Here is a 17,810-nt window from a genome sequence, read left to right on the forward strand (position 1 = left end):
GTTTTTAGTACCTAAAATACAGTATTTGAAATAACAGATAATGGTGATTCTTCAAATCATCCAAGTTCACACTGAAAAACAGAAAGTTGGCAAAATTGTATTTCTAAATTGATATTTACAAACCATGAAATAGTGTAGATTCAAATCAGTCTACACAGTAAACAACAGCATATCTCTGCCTCTACTAGTAAAAAGTAACAAAAACTAGTTCCTTTAAATCTGAGAAAATTAAAGATTCAAGTAGTTAAAAAATCTTTCTATAAACAAAATAGAAAACAATAATAGCTAATCAAGAATGAGAAAGACTCTTTCTCTAGAAGTAAACGGAGAGAAATTTTTTTTTAACAGATTCTGATTAAACTAAGAAAATCTAAAATCTGGTTATTACCCAGCAACCAGACCAAATGTCCAGATATTATTAAAGGGGGATACAAATTCATTGTTCAATTCTTAATGAGAACTTATGAGTAGAGAGAGGCTGACCAAAGTCGCAGGGTAAAACTAATTTGGACTTTAATAACATTCTTAGAAACTTTCAAGTCAAAAGCTTTCTCTACAAATTATGGCTCACAAGATTTTTAAACATTTTGAACATAGCAGTAACTATAAACTCTCTTTCTTTTCAGGTATTATCAGAGGAGTAATGAAAGGTGGCATAAACTTATAAGCCAGAGGTCCTCATACCAAATTAAATATCAGATTTACCTATCAACCTTTAGAAAAATACAACAGAATATTCTAGACTTAATTAAGTTTATCACAATACTGTCCAAACATAACACAAGCCACACAAGTAATTGTTTTAGAGTAGGCATGTATATCTGTTTGGGAAATAATAAATAAAATGGAGGGAGTCTTGTTCAGGCTTCAGAAGCAGGAGAGCAGGCCTCTGACTGACTTCTGACCATGCCAAACTATGTGCTTGCCAGCAAGCACACAACTGCTACCAGCATCAAGTGGCACTTTAGATAAGAAAGGGAGTGGCTTTTGTAATTTCTTGAGCCCCTGGAGGCCTGGCCAGCCTCCCAAGGTTTAAGAAGTTTTATGATTCACAAGGTAAAAGAAACAGCAATGTAAAACTTAAAAACCAGAGCTGCATTTTTGCACACAAACAGATGATGGTATTGTTTTGCAGCTTGGAACTATAAGCGGGAGTCCCCCAAAACCTCACCAGTGGAGTAGACACACTGCCCAGAACTCTTTTCCCTAAAAGGGACTCCAGACTGCTGTTACTCTGGACTTCCCAGCACTATTCAAGTCTGGATGTAGGTTTCGACCCAATTTGGTGATATGTATGCAGTTACTTTTCTCTATTGTTTCTATTTCTTTTCTCTTAGTGGCAGTATATCGAAATTAATCAAATAAGCCTTTACTAAGTATTGAAACTGTTTATTGTGTGTGTAATGAATGGCTTCTTTGTTAACCAATCCCTCTAACCTAAAATGAAGGATTTAAAACCTTCTGCAAACCAATATCTCAGTTAATTTATAGGACTAGCCACATTTCAAGTGTCGACAGCCACACTTGGCTAGTAGCTACTACACTGGACAGAAGGGCAGGTGTACAAGTGTTGGTAAGATAAAGCATTCTGTTGAGCACAATGAATTAATTTTGCTTTGCTTGACAAATAGGCCCAGTAGGCCAGGTGTATCAAGCCTATAATCAAAATTTACCGAAAGATTTTTCTACTTTTCTTAAACTTGCCAATAAATATACTATATCTGATTTAAAGACAGGCCTTTAATATTCCTCCAAATCAAATAGCAGAAGTATCTTTATACAATGAACTTACCAGTTGAGCTGAAACACTTTGTTTCTGTATCCTACTAAGCATTAACAGTAATAGGAGAAAATTTTTGACTATAAAAGCTCCTAAACTTGCTACTTAAAAGAAAAACCCATACTACCTTTCAACTGACAATCAAGATTAATCATAGTAGTATTACAACATTGTTCTTATAGACACTGGCTCTAGAGTCAACATTACCTGGGTTTAAAATCTGGCTCAACTAGACTAGCTGCCTCGGGCTTTTGGTGTCCTAGTTTCCTCAGTGATAAGATAAAGCTCATAAGAGATTCATTCATCCCAGAGTCATCGTGAGGATTAAATGAAATATCGTGAGGATTAAATGAAATAACACATGAGATCAGGGCATGTACACTACAGGTACTTCATAAGTATTAGACACTTTTTGTGCTATCAGTCCCATCAAAACAGAAAATCTCTACCTTGCAATCCATAACTGAAAGTAACACTAGCAGAACACCTACATCCACACCAACCAAAATTTAACATCACCATCAGAACACCTACACCAGGAACATACTAGGCCATCGCTCATAAACATGCAGAAGGAAGCATTTTTAGTAAAATAAACAGTGAACAGCTCTAAAAGGGCATTGGTCTTATACTAATAAAACCATCCCTAAAAATAATGACCTCAAGTTATCACAAGGTACCTGAGATCTGGATAAAACCGTGGATCTTCATTTGTTCTGTCACAAAACTATGTATATTGAACTTTTAAACAATCACTGACTTAAACAATAATCATTTCTACATGTTTGTTAAAGAGGCTGAGGGCATGGACAGGTGTAACAGGTACCTCTTTAAAAATCACAGAATTACCTATACAAGGAAATTACCTGAGTTCTATTACATTTTTAAGCACATTTCATAATAAACACAATCTAAGTAGACTCTATGGTAACTGTCCCTAATGCTTATTTCTATGCAACAGAGTTATACTAAAATAGACTTCAGGGAAACATTTCAAATTACTGATCCTCACTGTATAACCACATGAAAACATGAAATGAGTATGTATGGTCATAAATGAGGATATGTATATCACCTGTCTTCTTGAAGTTAAAGGTGTTGATCCAAGTCCTGGGCTGGAAATGTCGTCATATATACTTCTAACTGGCGGAGCTCCACTTTTATCTTTATGAGCTGGTACAACTGGCTGTGGTGGTGATCCACCTAACAATGTACAAAAGACATAGTCAGGGGAGAAAACAAAGAAATCTTCCATCTATCCGGTAAGATCCTTTAATATTTTTAAAATAATGGCTTAAATTCTTGTCTCCTAATGTTTCTCAAACCTTAATACACAGAGTCACTTGGGCATCTTGTTAAAATTCACGTTCTGTCTCAGACCATGTGGGATGGAGCCTGAGGTTATGAATTTCTAACAAGCTGCCAGTGATGCCAATGTTGGTGATCCATAGATTTCCCTTTGAACAAAAGCTTCCAGAACAAGGACTATATAGAAATTTTAGTTTTTAGTGAATGCATACAACTTTTGTTTTCTCTACAAAATGCTTAACAATACCAAATTTAATCCTATTTCTCACTTGAAAGTAGAATATTAAACAGCTCCAGTTTGTATATACCTGAAAATATATAATATTTTAATGCGGAATTTGACTGTCAAATTTCCATGTTTCTCACAGTAAAATTTATTGAAGTACATAATAAACATACAGGAAAAGGACCAACTTTGGGGGATACAAAGAGGCCTTCTTAAGTCAGAGAATCATCAATGCCAATTAGTGGAGCAGCCCACACCTTCTGTAAGACTAATGTCTGAGCCAAGACAGTACAGCAAAAGCCATTTGTATTAGAGCACGGGCTATAGAACAAGACTGGCCCAACCTTTAACCGCCTGTGGTCACTAACCAGCGAGCTCCAGCAAGTTCTATACTGCATTTAGCCTCAGTTTACTCCTTTAAGAAACAGAGATATTACCAACTGCTCTCTAAGATTGATAAAAGAATAGGATAACATATAAAATGCTTAGGATACTCCCTGGCTCATAAATACTTAATATATGGTAGCTACAACAATAAAATAATACACTTGAAATATGTAAAAATAAATAATCTGTCCGAGATAATGTTTCTCACTGAATCGCTTCAGTTATAACTTATGATAATTCTCCCTGATAAATCTTTAAAAAAAAAATTATAAACCACTTTAACACAAATAACACCTCACATGCCTGCATGCTAAGTTGCTTCAGTAGTGTCCAACCCGATCTTCCCTACCCAGAGATCAAACCCAAGTCTCTTACATCTCCTGCACTGGCAGGTGGGTTCTTTACCACTAGCGCCACCTGGGAAGCCCAATAATACCTTAAGGACAATTAAAGCAAGAAGAATTTCCATTTAAACATCTATTAAAACACTTAATAGCTCACATTTGGAATTCAACCATTTCTGTAGCTCTCACTATTTATGGTCAAAATTTCCAAATTATCTTTATATTTGTTTGCTAAAAGACTCCTGTATTAGAGGTTTCATTTACATAACAATATTTTGTGCTGGCAACTGCAAAGCAGTTTGTGGAGTAAGTCCTTTCACAAAACACAATGAGTGAGAATCTTAACTCACTAAGACTAGAAGTCAAATTCGTATCTATAAATTTACAAATTATACATCTTTTGACTGAATATTTGCTGTTATTATATTAAGACGAATTTTTTAAACTGAATCCAGCTGAAGATGAATGACCATATTCCCCTCCCCCCACCCAAACACAGTTTAACATCTCTGAAATAGGACTAATTTACAAAAAATGGCAAATGGTGTATCATATTTAGTGTTTTTCTTTCCTAGTGGTGCTTAATAGTGAGTGTTACAATCAATGCTAGATTGAATAAAATGCAGTATGCATATTTTTAGGGAGTGATTCTCAGAATTAAAGTAAATTACATTGCTTACACCTGTTTCAATAATTTTAGTTGATGAAAGTGAAAGCTGCATTTTTAAAATTCTAGTACATGTACTGATAGTACTTAAAAATACACTAAGCAATTTACCTTTGTTGTTGTCTAGTTACTAAGTCATGTCCAACCCTTTTGAGACCCCATGGACTGTAGGCTGCCAGACTCCTCTGTCCATGGGACTTCCAAGGCAAGAATACTGGAGTGGGTTGCCATTTCCTTCTCCAGGGGATCTTCCCAACCCAGGGATCCAACTTACATCTCCTGCACTGGCAGGCAGTTTCTTTATGGCTGAGCCATCAGGGAAGCCCAAGCATTTACCTACCTGCAAGTAAAGGTGATCTCATTTCCATTACTCCTACGGAAGGGCCACTAATTGATCGAGGTTGTGGAGTTACTGGAGCTGGCAAATCCCCCATTAAAAATCCAGGTAAGAATTGGGCATTAACCCCTGGCTTTGGAGACGTGGGTGAACCCAGCATCATTGGTTCAGATCCTAAATGAATCAGAAAATAATACAGAGAAAGGACTTCAATGTAATAATAGGTAACAAAAAGATACAAAGACCAGTATACACAATTTTGAGAATTTAATAAAAATTGTTAAATATTACAGAACCACAGTTAAATTATTTTAAAAACCATAAAATTTTACCAGAAAAATATGAAAATATTTTGTATTAACAAAATAATATTTGACAGCTGTTTACATTATTTCATAGATTTAAGGATCAACACTTATTTTTAAATTTTATTGACTAAAAAAAAAAAAAATCCCTAACACATACAGAACAACTTCTTTCCATTCTGGCAGTTTCTACTATGTAATAACCAAAAACAAGGACAGGATGCACTAGCAACATAAAATCTAAGCAAATTAGACACAACAGGTTTAGCTGTATGTCCCATTTCTCTTTCCCCATACACAAAAACCATGTCATTTCTGTAATAAAAGTTTAAGTATGCACACATTAAAGTACATATGAAATAACAGTGATGACAGCACACCAACTAAGAAATATGCTTTGGGTAATTTTTTAAAACCATTCATTTTAAAGTCAGGAATAATCAATAAGTCTCCCTAACAGACAACCAATTAAGAGGAGAACTGATACTTCATGATGATCCACTCAAAATTATTTTTCACAATTTACAGGATAGGTAATATTAATATTCCAACTATGAAAATAAGGAAGCTATAACTTCCTCTAATTTCAAAACAAAATAGCACAGTAAGGAAAACATGAGCTCTGGAGTCAAGAGACCTGGTTTCAAGTCTTTCAGAAAGATGTACATAATCACAGCACCCAGCTTTGATTAGAAAGATAGCAAATAAAGCACTTAACTCAAGTGCCTAATACACAATCAGCACTCACAAATATTAGTTGTTATTATTATTATTCTAATCAGTCAGTTCAGTCGCTCAGTCGTGTCCGACTCTTTGCGACCCCATGAATTGCAGCACACCAGGCCTCTCTATCCATCACCAACTCCCGGAGTCTACCCAAACCCATGTTCATCGAGTCGGTGATGCCATCCAACCATCTCATCCTCTGTCGTCCCCTTCTCCTCCCGCCCCCAATCCTACCCAGCATTAGGGTCTTTTCCAATGAGTCAACCCTTCGCATGAGGTGCCCAAAGTATTGGAGTTTCAGCTTCAATATCAGACCTTCCAATGAACACCCAGAATTGATCTCTTTTAGGATGGATTGATTGGATCTCCTTGCAGTCCAAGGGACTCTCAAGAGTCTTCTCCAACACCACAGCTCAAAAGCATCAATTCTGCGGCGCTCAGCTTTCTTCACCATCCAACTCTCACATCCATACGTGACCACTGGAAAAACCATAGCCTTGACTAGACGGACTTTTGTTGGCAAAGTAATGTCTCTGCTTTTAAATATGCTATCTAGGTTGGCCATAACCTTCCTTCCAAGGAGTAAGCGTCTTTTAATTTCATGGCTGCAGTCACCATCAGCAGTGATTCTGGAGCCCAAAAAAATAAAGTCTACTATTCTAATAGTACCTTACTATTATAGCCAAAACTGACTACTGTGTACATGCAGAATTTGCAGTTTCTACTTATGAAAATTTAATTTTTCAATTATCTGACAAGGCTGATTTGTGATTTATGGCACTCAGAAAGTTCAAACACTTGATATTTTATATGGCCTTTATTAACCACACTGTAACTTTTAACAGCCTCAAAATTGTGTTTAGTGCTATCCAAATGCTGTCAGTTATTTACTTTTCCTCTTATTTCTCATTATAGCAGACCTTGATATTAACAATGCAAGCACATGAAAAAGGAAAAGAAAGCAAATAGTGAAATAGGTGTGAAGAGCTATATTACATTGTAATTACTTCAAAGTGCTAGTTACCATGTTACCATGCTACTACATATTTCCAAAGAACATAATACTAAAATCAAATCAAAAGTCTAAACAAAAGCATATTATGAACATATATTTATAAACTCAAAGTACAAAGTTTTAGGTACCACCTCCCAGCCCCAAAAGAAAAGATAGACACACACACACACACACACACACACACACACACACACACACACACACACACACACACACACACACACACACACACACACACACACACACACACACACACACACACACACACACACACACACACACACACACACACACACACACACACACACACACACACGGGCTTCCTAGGTTGCAAAGTGGTAAAGAATCGCCTGGCAATGCAGGAGACACAGGATTGATCCCTGGGTCGGGAAAATCCCCGGGAGGAGGAAATGGTGACCCCACTCCAGGATTCTTGCCTGGGAAATCCCATGGATAGAAGAGCCTTCCATGGGGTCGAAAAAGAGTCAGACATGACTTAGCAACTGAACAACTATAACAGCAAGAATAGTAAAAATTAAGTCAAAAAAATTTTGACACATCTAAGTACATATTGTGACACAACAGAAATAACTAGGGTGAGGAGAGCCAAAGGACTCTTAACTAAACTGTCACTAACCACCAAGCCCTCAGGCTAGTTTTCCTTAGAGAGTTATATTGGTGGATCCTCAAGTCTTAAATTTCCATTTCCGAGTCTCTACTCCTAAAATGTTAAGTGGTGTGTCTTACTCAGCTAGCATTGTTTGTTGAAGTAACCATTAGTTTTAGTGTTCCATTAGGTGCTAGGAACGCTCAACTACTGCACGATTGCATTCATCTCACACGCTAGCAAAGTAATGCTCAAAAGTCTCCAAGCCAGGCTTCAACAGTACATGAACCGTGAACTTCCAGATGTTCAAGCTGGTTTTAGAAAAGGCAGAGGAACCAGAGATCAAATTGCCAACATCCGCTGGATCATCAAAAAAGCAAGAGTTCCAGAAAAACATCTACTTCTGCTTTATTGACTATGCCAAAGCCTTTGACTGTGTGGATCACAACAAACTGTGGAAAATTCTTAGAGATGGGACTACCAGACCACCTGACCTGCCTCTTGAGAAATCTGTATGCAGGTCAGGAAGCAAGTTAGAACTGAACATGGAACAACAGACTGGTACCAAATCGGGAAAGGAGTACATCAAGGCTGTATATTGTCACCCTGCTTATTTAATTTATATGCAGAATACACCATAAGAAACGCTGGGCTGGAGGAAGCACTGGGCTGGAGGAAGCACTAGCTGGAATCAAGATTGCCAGGAGAAATAACAATAACCTCACATATGCAGATGACACCACCCTTACGGCAGAAAGTGAAGAAGAACTAAAGAGCCTCTTGATGAAAGTGAAAGAGGAGAGTGAAAAAGTTGGCTTAAAGCTCAACATGCAGAAAACAAAGATCATGGCATCTGGTCCCATCACTTCATGGCAAATAGAGGGGGAAACAGTGGAAACAGTGACAGACTTTATTTTGGGGGGCTCCAAAATCACTGCAGATGGTGACTGCAGTCATGAAATTAAGACGCTTGCTCCTTGAGAAAAGTTATGACCAACCTAGACAGCATATTAAAAAGCAGAGGCATTACTTTGCCTACAAAGGGCCATCTAGTTAAGGCTATAGTTTTTCCAGTAGTCATGTATGGATGTGAGAGTTGGACTATAAAGAAAGCTGAGCGCCAAAGAATTGATGCGTTTGAACTGTGGTGTTGGGGAAGACTCTTGAGAGTCCCATGGACAGCAAGGAGATCAACCAGTCAATCCTAAAAGAAATCAGTCCTGAATATTCATTGGAAGGACTGATGCTGAAGCTGAAACTCCAATACTTTGGCCACCCGATGCGAAGAATTGACTCATTTGAAAAGACCCTGATGCTGGGAAAGATTGAAGGCAGGAGAAGAGTAAGACAGAGGATGAGATGGTTGGATGGTATCATGGACTCGATGGACAAGAGTTTGAGTAAACTCCGGGAGTTGGTGATGGAAAGGGAGGCCTGGCATGCTGCAGTCCATGGGGTCGCAAAGAGTCGGACACGACTGAGCGACTGAACTGAGGTGCTGGGAAAATGTTTATACCTCTTCTGGGGTAAGGATTTAAACAATATCAGCTAATGTCAGATTTCGGACCAGGGGTTTATTCATAATTGTAACCCCAAGAAATATATACTCCAGAATGCTTTTGTTAAGCAGAGACTTTCATACTGGAAATGAAAAGTTTTCTGACCTCTAAAATAATACAAGACATAAATACCTAGGCCATCTTTAAATGTAGCTGAGTATCTCCACTGATATTATACATTTAGATTTTTACAACTAATAGTAAAACAGTTCAAGTTACTTTTATTGTCAAAAGAAACTGATTTTGTACAAAACATGGCCAACATCATACATCCTTCAATTCTAATAAAACTCATTCTACACAGACATATCGTGCTTTCTCTCCTTTCCAAACTCAGAAAGTTATAATCGAATTTTCAAATACGTCTCTATAATAGTAGACGGTTTATTTTGTTTTAAGCTATTCCACAGTTCTCACAAAACCCACAATTCAACCGACACACACACACACTAATCGACATCCAAGATTGACATGCAAGATTTTTAACAACATATATCAGCAATGCCCCCATTATATAACGGAAATGATTTTTTAAAATCATTACGTGACCGTAATGTAGAGGAATGTAATGTAGAGAAAAAGATCCTCTACAATAGTCATTTTCCCAAGATAAAGAAAATGAAGCGAACTCGTGGCTTCCTATTAAGGGAATATCTCAATGGTTGCCATCACCTGGTTAATTAAATATCGAACAACTCAAGTTTCCATTAAAAACATATTCCTTTTGCGAATCCCGGGAGGAGTTGAAATCAAGCAGTAACGAGAAGCCTAGGTGACCGAACAGCGGTGAAAGGTGACCACAATCCAGGGCACCGCCCACCCACGTGTTCACAGGTGAGGACCTTCCCACCAACGCTTCACAGGATCCGGGAACCCAGCATAGCGTCTGCCGCGCCGGCGGAGTCTCAGGTATGGACAGGTCTGGCTCTGGCTTGGGGGGAGGATACAAAGCGCCTTAGTTACCACAAGACCGCCGTTTCTTCGACTTCCTCGGAGCCCGCAGCGTCCCGGAGCCCCCCTGGTAGCTACAGGGTGGCGACGTCCCGGAGCCCCCCTGGTAGCTACAGGGTGGCGACGCCTAGAGTAGAGGGCGGACTAGGAACCTGGGGGCGAGCCAAAAGGGTAGCTCTTTGCGGCTTGAAATTAGCAGACGAGACCCTGTGATTACTGTATCTCAGCGTGCCCGCTTCCAAGCTTACAGTGTGCATCGCAGTGCTAGCGAGGAAAAGCAGTTTTTTACTCACCCAACGTGGGCGCCTGGGGTTCCACGGCAAAGGCTGCCATCACAGCAGCAACAGCACTTACCCCCGGACCTTCCTGATTTTCAAAAATGGCGGAAACTCTCCCCACGGGTGGGGGCGCGCTACCTTATGGGATTGCGTAACTTCCGGACATGCGCTGTACCTGTTGTGGCGCCGGCGCTGCCATTTTGGCATAGGTCAACAGTCTTTGCTCAGACTATTTGTGCGGGAAGAATTTCTCTGGTAAAGTGATGCAACAACGTGGAAGTTGTGATTTCGGGACTTCGTTACTCACCTGTGAGCCTCCTGATTTGTTGGTGCTTGAGTCGTATAGGAACACAAGTTACTGTAACGCTTTCATAGTTAGCGAGAGTTTACCCAATGCTCTTTCTCAAGTACTGCCTGGAAAAGTTGCCTTTGAGAAACAGATGGTGCCGCTTTCCAGTGTCAATTTCTGGGCCTAGCTGCATGAAACCATTCTCAAAGCATATTTTCTACCATCTCTATGCCATTTTTTTTTTTAATTTTAGGTTATATAGGCACAGTTTTACTTCAGTGAAAGTGAAAATCGCTCAGTCGTGTCCTACTCTTTGCGACCCCATGGACTATACAAATTCTCCCGGCCAGAATACTGGAGTGGGTAGCCTTTCGCGTCTCCAGCGGTATTTCCCAACCCAGGGACCGAACCGTGGTCTCCTGCATTGCAGGCTGATTCTTTACCAGCTGAGCTATCAGGGAAGCCCATTTTACTTAAAGCATAACTTATACTTGCTGTTTTATTATATGTTAATATAAACAAAAGATTAAATAATGAAGGCTAACGATACACACCCGTGAACTCATAACATTGCAGAATCTTGTGTGTTCCTCCCTATGCCATCCCTGCTGTCGGCCTTTCCCTACTGTGCTGCTTTTCTTTAGATACTATTTGAAGAGCGCACACACACACACATTGTATTTATAAATATGTGTGTGTGAAAATAAGTCTTTTAGCCATTTGCAGCAACATGAATGGACCTGGAGATTATCACAGTGAGTGAAGTAAATCAGACCAAGAAAGACAAATATGATATCACTTGTATGCAGAATCAGAAAAAATGATAGAAATGAACTCGTTTACAAAACAGAAATAGAGGAAGAACTTATGATTAACAAGGGGAGAGGATAGGGAAGAGGGATAAATTGGGAATTTAGGACTGACATGTCACACTGCTATTTTTAAAGCAGATAACCAACAAGGACCTACTGTATAACACAGGGAATTCTGCTCAATGCTGTAATAACCGAAATGGGAAAAGAATTTGAAAAAGAATTCATATATGTACATGTATAACTGAATCACTTGGCTGTACGTCTGAAGTTAACACAACATTGTTAATCAACTATAATATAAAATAAAAATTAAAAAATAAAAGTAAATAAAAGGAAAAAAATGTGTTGTTTAGTTTTGCTCACTTACTAATTTTATTAAAGTGATGTGCTACATGTGTATATTCTGAGATGCTCTCTGATCCATACCAAAGTCACTATCCTCCAAATACTCACCATCCTCCCTATTTCCTCTTAGGTTTTCCTGAAATCCCAAATCCAGCCAGGATTTTTCTAATTTGGGTGAGGTAATAACAATTCCAGCATTAAATGACAAGTTTCCAGAAATCAAAGCTTAGAACCACTTACAGATGAAGTGACTTTTTCTTAACAGATACTATGTAAGGGTTGAACTCTTGCTCCCGAAATAAATGTTAAGATCCTAACCTCCAATACATGTGAATGTGACCTTATTTGGAAATAGGGTCTTTGCAGATGTAATAATGTTCAGATGCAGTCATACTGAATTACTACAAACTTCCCTGGTGGCTCAGATGGTAAAGTGTCTGCCTACACTGCGGAAGACCTGGGTTCGATCCCTGGGTTGGGAAGATCTTCTGGAGAAGGAAATGGCAACCCACTCCAGTACTCTTGCCTGGAAAATCCCATTGATGGAGGAGCCTGGTAGGCTACAGTCCATGGGGTCGCAAAGAGTCGGACACGACTGAGCGACTTCACTTTCACTTTCACTTTCCTGGCTTAAACCAACACAAATTTATACTTTATAGCTCTAGTGCCCAGAGATCCAAAATGATTGTTATAGGACTAAAACCAAAGTGTCAACAAGACTGGTTTCTTCAAGAGGCTCCAAGGGAAAATCTGTTTCCTTGCTTTTCTAAGTTCTGAAGGCTAACCATATATTACGTACTTAGCTTTTGGCCCTGTCCTCCTGCTTCAAAGCCAGTGGCATAGCATCTTCTACCTCTAACAGTGCTTCTCTCTGCTTCTGTTGTCACAAGGTCTTTTTCTTGTATAGTAAAATCCCCCTCTGCGCCCATTTTATAAGGACCTTTGTAATCACATTTAGGGCCTACTCATACAATCCAGGATAATCTTCCCACGGTGGTAACCAGTTGTGATTAAGTTAATAATCATATCTGTAAAGTAACATTCATAGATTCCAGAAATTAAAATGTGAGTATCTTTGGAAGCTCCATTCAGTCCACCACACCCAGCGATTCCCTTTCTAGAAATAAGGTACCAAGAAAAGTTCATCAATGAAGGGATTTCAATATAAATTATGATCTAGCCAAACAAAAGAACATCATGCACCTGTTAAAAAGAATAAAATGGATTGGATATGTGACTGTATATATTGATCTAGAAAAAACTCCATGATTGATGTGAAAGAAGCGATTTGAAAACATTATATAGCATCATTTCAACTTAACAAAAAGTAGACATTCGAGAAAAGATGCAAAGAGACAGATAGAGACAGAGATGCTTATTTAAATAAAGGAAAAATCTAGAAAACATTCCTTCCAAACTATTAACAGGGAAGGTAGAATGGAGAGGGGTTTGTAAATCAGGGGGCTTAAGAAAGGCCCTTATTTTACCTTACATAACTTTTAGTAGTTGATCATAGGCATTATTTCCTATTTTTAGTATTCTTCAAATTAAAACACTTTCTTTCAAGAAAGCCATTTTCCTTCAGTTGCTTTTCAGTCTTCTACCCTTTAATTGTCTCTTTCCTTACCAAGTTATAAAGATGCCTAGTTGTCCCTCTCACAGAAACTTTCCTATATCTTGTTCTTTCTCCTAGCTACCATGCACTAATTTCTCTCACATTTTCTCTCCTTTTCTCAAGATCTCAAAATAAGAGCCTACAGATTTTCGTAGATGATTTATTTCCCTAACTTCACCATCTTATTGTTTAATTCATTACATACTGGCTACTATGTAAATCTTATGAAACTACTGATCCCCAGCTATTTTTCTCCTTGTGGCCAGATTAAGCCTGTCTTCTTGATATCTGCAGTAGTCAACAGCTTTGACCATCTTTTCATCTACAGTGTTTTCCATGTTTTTGGTGAGGTTACACTTCCTATTTTATCCCATAACTTTCTAATCTTTTTCTGGTTTTTCTATACCTGATCCTACTTTATTCTAACCTGGACATATTATTAAGTCAAGACTTTGTCGTCTCTCTCTTCTTAAATTCTTTATGGTCTCTCTGGGAGTCCTCATGAATTGTCATGTCTATGCCAAAAAAAAAAAAAATTCCAATACTGTAAGCCCCAGCTCTCTCTAAAGCCAACTGATACTTTCCCAGATGCTTGATGAACAATCTACCAGTACATCAAGCCTCAAAAATAAACTCATCTTACCCCTAAAACCAGCCCCATTCCAGTTGTCCCTTTTTCTATTAACCTCTTAGAAATTCAAAATCACAGTATGTTAGAGTAGACTCTAAAATGATACAGACATTTATTCAAAGTCCAGCTCATATACTTATATCCTGTATTACTTCGATTTGTATTAAATCTCTTTAGATTGTAAAATAGAAACAATACCTGCTTTGAAAGGTGGTTATGCTTAGTACGGGCTTCCCTGTTGGCTCAGAGGTAAAGAATCTGCCTGCCAAGGCAAGAGACATAAGAGGTGGGTTTAATCTGTGGGTCAGGAAGATCTCCTGGAGAAGGAAATGGCAACCCACTCCAGTATTCTTGCCTGGGAAATCCCGTGGACAGAGGAGCCTGGCAAGCTACAGTCTATGGGAGTGCAAAAAATTCGAATACAACTTAGTGACTTAACAATAATAATATGCTTAGTACAGTGCCTGGTCCGTTTTGCTTTTTCTGGCTTCCATTTTCCCTTCCATCAAACATTCAGATACCAAGTCCTCTTTTTTCTCTCTCCTCAATGCCTAGACAATTGCCGTCAACTCTTTAACACTACCATGCCTTCACTCTCTCCCACCAAATACCACTATCCAATGCTCCCTTCCTTGTACACGCTAGTCAGCTGTCCAAAATTCTCACTGACTTCCTACTCCCTACAGTAGCCTCGTTTTCTTCAACTTCACAAGCTTCACATGTGCAGCACATGCCAACCAATAGTGTCTCCCATTACACTGTATACATTCTCACCCAGGCAACAAGAGAAGAGGAAAATCAGAATCCTTTGGGGGTGGAAGTTGCTCTAGACTGAATATTTGTGTTCCCATAGTTCATTTGTTGGAAATCCTAACACCCAGTATGATGGTATTTGGGAGTTGGGAACTTTGGGAAGTGGTTAGGTCATGAGGGTTAAGTCCTCATGAATGAGATTAGTGCTCTTATACAAGAATCCATCCAGAGAGCTCCCCAATCCCTTTGGCCGTGTGAGCATAAAGCAACAAGATGCTGTCTGTAAACCAGGAAGCAGGCTCTCATTTGACACCAAATCTGCCATATCTTGATCTTGGACTTCCCAGCCTCCAGAACTTTGAAGAAATAAATTTCTGTTGTTTATACGTCCCCCCTAGTCTATGGTATTCTGTTGTGTGTGTGCTCAGTCACTTCAGTCATGTCCAATTCTTTGCAACCCCATGGACTGTAGCCTGCCAGGCTCCTCTGTCCTTGGAAGTTTTCAGACAAGAATACTGGAGTGGATAGCCATTCCCTTCTCCAGGGGAACTTCTCAGCCCAGGGATTGAACCCATGCTTCCTGCATTGCAGGCAGATTCTTTACCATTGAGCCACCAGAGAAGCAAACAGCCCAAACAAACTAAGACTGGACAATAGGAGCATCTCTTTTGCTGATTCAACAGGCACCCTAAAAGGAATATATATTGTCACCCTACCTTCACCAGGGGCGGTTGAGAACCTCAGTTTCAAAACAGTCTCTTCACTCTCTCACCCTAGCTTTCTCCAATCAATTCTCCCATTATTCCCCTTTGCAAGTGTTTCAACATTTTGTGAAAGATCTTCACATTATACTCCTTGCTCACAGCAGTATCCCTGTTTAGCATCTCTTTGCTTTCCACCGCAATTTACAAATTCCTTTGCAAGTGGCAGCTCTCTTCCACCATGAAACTTGCTCCAGCCCTGCCAGCCTTCAATAATCATTTCATCTCAAAATGTACAACACATCATTTCTGCAACTCTTGCTACAAGATACTTGTTTTTTTTTAAGTTTTCTTTGCAGTCCTACTAGATGAATTTTCTTGAGGACAAGATCGTAATATTTTCTATTCTGTTTTTCTATCACTTTCCAATAAAACTATGTTGAAAAAGTAAATGAATGAACAAATTTTAATGACATACTCTATATAAACATTGAATAAGTGTAATTATCTGATATAACTTATTTGATAAAATTTTCATGTTTTAAAATGTTTAAAATAATTTTACACATTAATTCTATTAGAAGTGCTTATTATACATATTATAAAATGAAGACCTATTTGTAGTTCTGTTTATCCTTTTTTGGTAAAATGAAATTTGTATAAAATGAGATAAAATGGGTTATCTTGAATGAGTAACATTGTATAGCACAATTTTACTTTTTATGTTTCTTGTTAAACTACAATCTTTAGAAATACTGCATGTTCATCATAGTGCTCTGTACATGGATATTATTATCTTAATTGCAATACTTGCTTTCCTACTTTCTTTTCTGAACATGGTAAATAAAATGTCAAAGTGGAACACCTGTTCCTTATTTCTATTCTGGATTTGTGTTCTCTGAATGCTGCCTTCCAGTGACATATGATTCCGTCCAAGTGTTACTTTTGTAGATCATTGATTTTCAGACTTATATGGAATACTCTTTCATTTAACAAGGTATTATGCAGATACTTAATACATACAACAGAACCACTCTGGTTGAGGGGAAAAAAAAAATAACAGAAAAAGTGCAAGCCCCACTAACTCAGGATTCTTGCCCCCTCAGCTGTCAATTATCACCTTCAAATGATCCCTGAAGCACTTGGGTGAAATCCCTAGGGCTACCGAGAGTCCAATCTGAAGATTAGTTTCCGGCTATATACATTTCAACTTTCTTCTAAACACAAATTTTTAAAAAGTCAGAAATGTATTTGAGACATGAAGTCTCAAAATGTATTAATTTTCAACATATTTGATGTATTTGCAGCCAAACTACTGTGTATCATACTGAGTACTCATCGACCTATTTATAAATGTCTATCAATATGCAATGTTTGTATATAAACCTAAATTATTAAATCCCACTCCTAGTCTATTTTAAAAATAAAAACAAAGAATTTTTTAACTGAAGCAGAGAAAAATGATATCCACCTTTGGTAAGAATTTAGGGAAGGAATAGAGTTTGTTACCTTTGAAAAGAGAGCCAAGAGAGGCAACATGGTCGCACTCATGTTCCCATCATCTGAGTTTTGGCAGCTGGTGTAGCATGGGCAGGCCATGACGTAGATTGTGATGTCACATAAAGCATATGGAGAGACCATGATTTCATAGGGCCCAGGGACAAGTGATCTCCAAAAGAGCTTTGTGGTGTTTAAGATGTAGGGATTTTGTCCAGAAAAATGCAAATCAATTAGTTATTTGCATTGTCTGATCACTATAAACAGTAATGGCCAAAGTACATCTTTATAAATTAAAATCAATATTATATTTGGAAACTTACCGGTGTTTTCTGATTTCATTATAGTAAACAACTGGCAGAAAGAGGGCAGCCAAACATCAAAAGATATTATCAGTTTAGCTGACTCACGTGTCTTGTAACCGATTAGATGGTTCTTAACACCTGTTGGGGCTTCCCTCCTGGCTCAGCTGGTAAAGAATCCACCTGCAATGTGGGAAACCTACGTTCAATCCCTGGGTTGGGAAGATCCCCTGGAGAAGGGGAAAGCTACCCACTCCAGTATTCTGGTCTGGAGAATTCCATGGACTGTATAGTCCATGCGATCAAAAAGAGTTGGACACCACTAAGAGACTTTCACTCACTAACACCTGTTGGAAGTAAAAAGATAACATC

The 17,810-nt window shown here is 38.5% G+C and overlaps 1 protein-coding gene across 15 annotated transcripts in view; it reads right to left on the minus strand.

Annotated features, from left to right (window-relative positions):
• Positions 1 to 17,578, minus strand: part of NUP35 (nucleoporin 35) — a 100,976-nt gene extending 83,398 nt beyond the window's left edge. For 5 of the 15 annotated variants that reach the window (XR_014079792.1, XR_014079791.1, XR_014079793.1 and 2 more), the window contains exons 1-4: positions 17,149 to 17,203; positions 14,384 to 14,447; positions 5,053 to 5,223; positions 2,856 to 2,983 (exon numbers count right to left, since the gene is read on the minus strand). Coding sequence is in view for 5 of the 15 variants with exons in the window: in XM_081580957.1 (XP_081437083.1) it covers positions 2,856 to 2,983; positions 5,053 to 5,212 (288 nt within the window). In the remaining 10 variants the exon portion in view is untranslated. Of the gene's footprint in view, positions 1 to 2,855; positions 2,984 to 5,052; positions 5,224 to 9,933; positions 10,607 to 14,383; positions 14,448 to 17,148; positions 17,204 to 17,546 lie in introns of those variants that run through there. The other 10 variants (XR_014079787.1, XR_014079788.1, XR_014079789.1 and 7 more) reach the window with 4 other exon arrangements.
• Between the last annotated feature and the right edge of the window lie 232 nt (positions 17,579 to 17,810).

Source organism: Giraffa tippelskirchi, chromosome 3 (assembly GCF_054371585.1).
Source record: "Giraffa tippelskirchi isolate mGirTip1 chromosome 3, T2T-mGirTip1v1.2.pri, whole genome shotgun sequence".
NCBI classification, from domain to species: domain Eukaryota; kingdom Metazoa; phylum Chordata; class Mammalia; order Artiodactyla; family Giraffidae; genus Giraffa; species Giraffa tippelskirchi.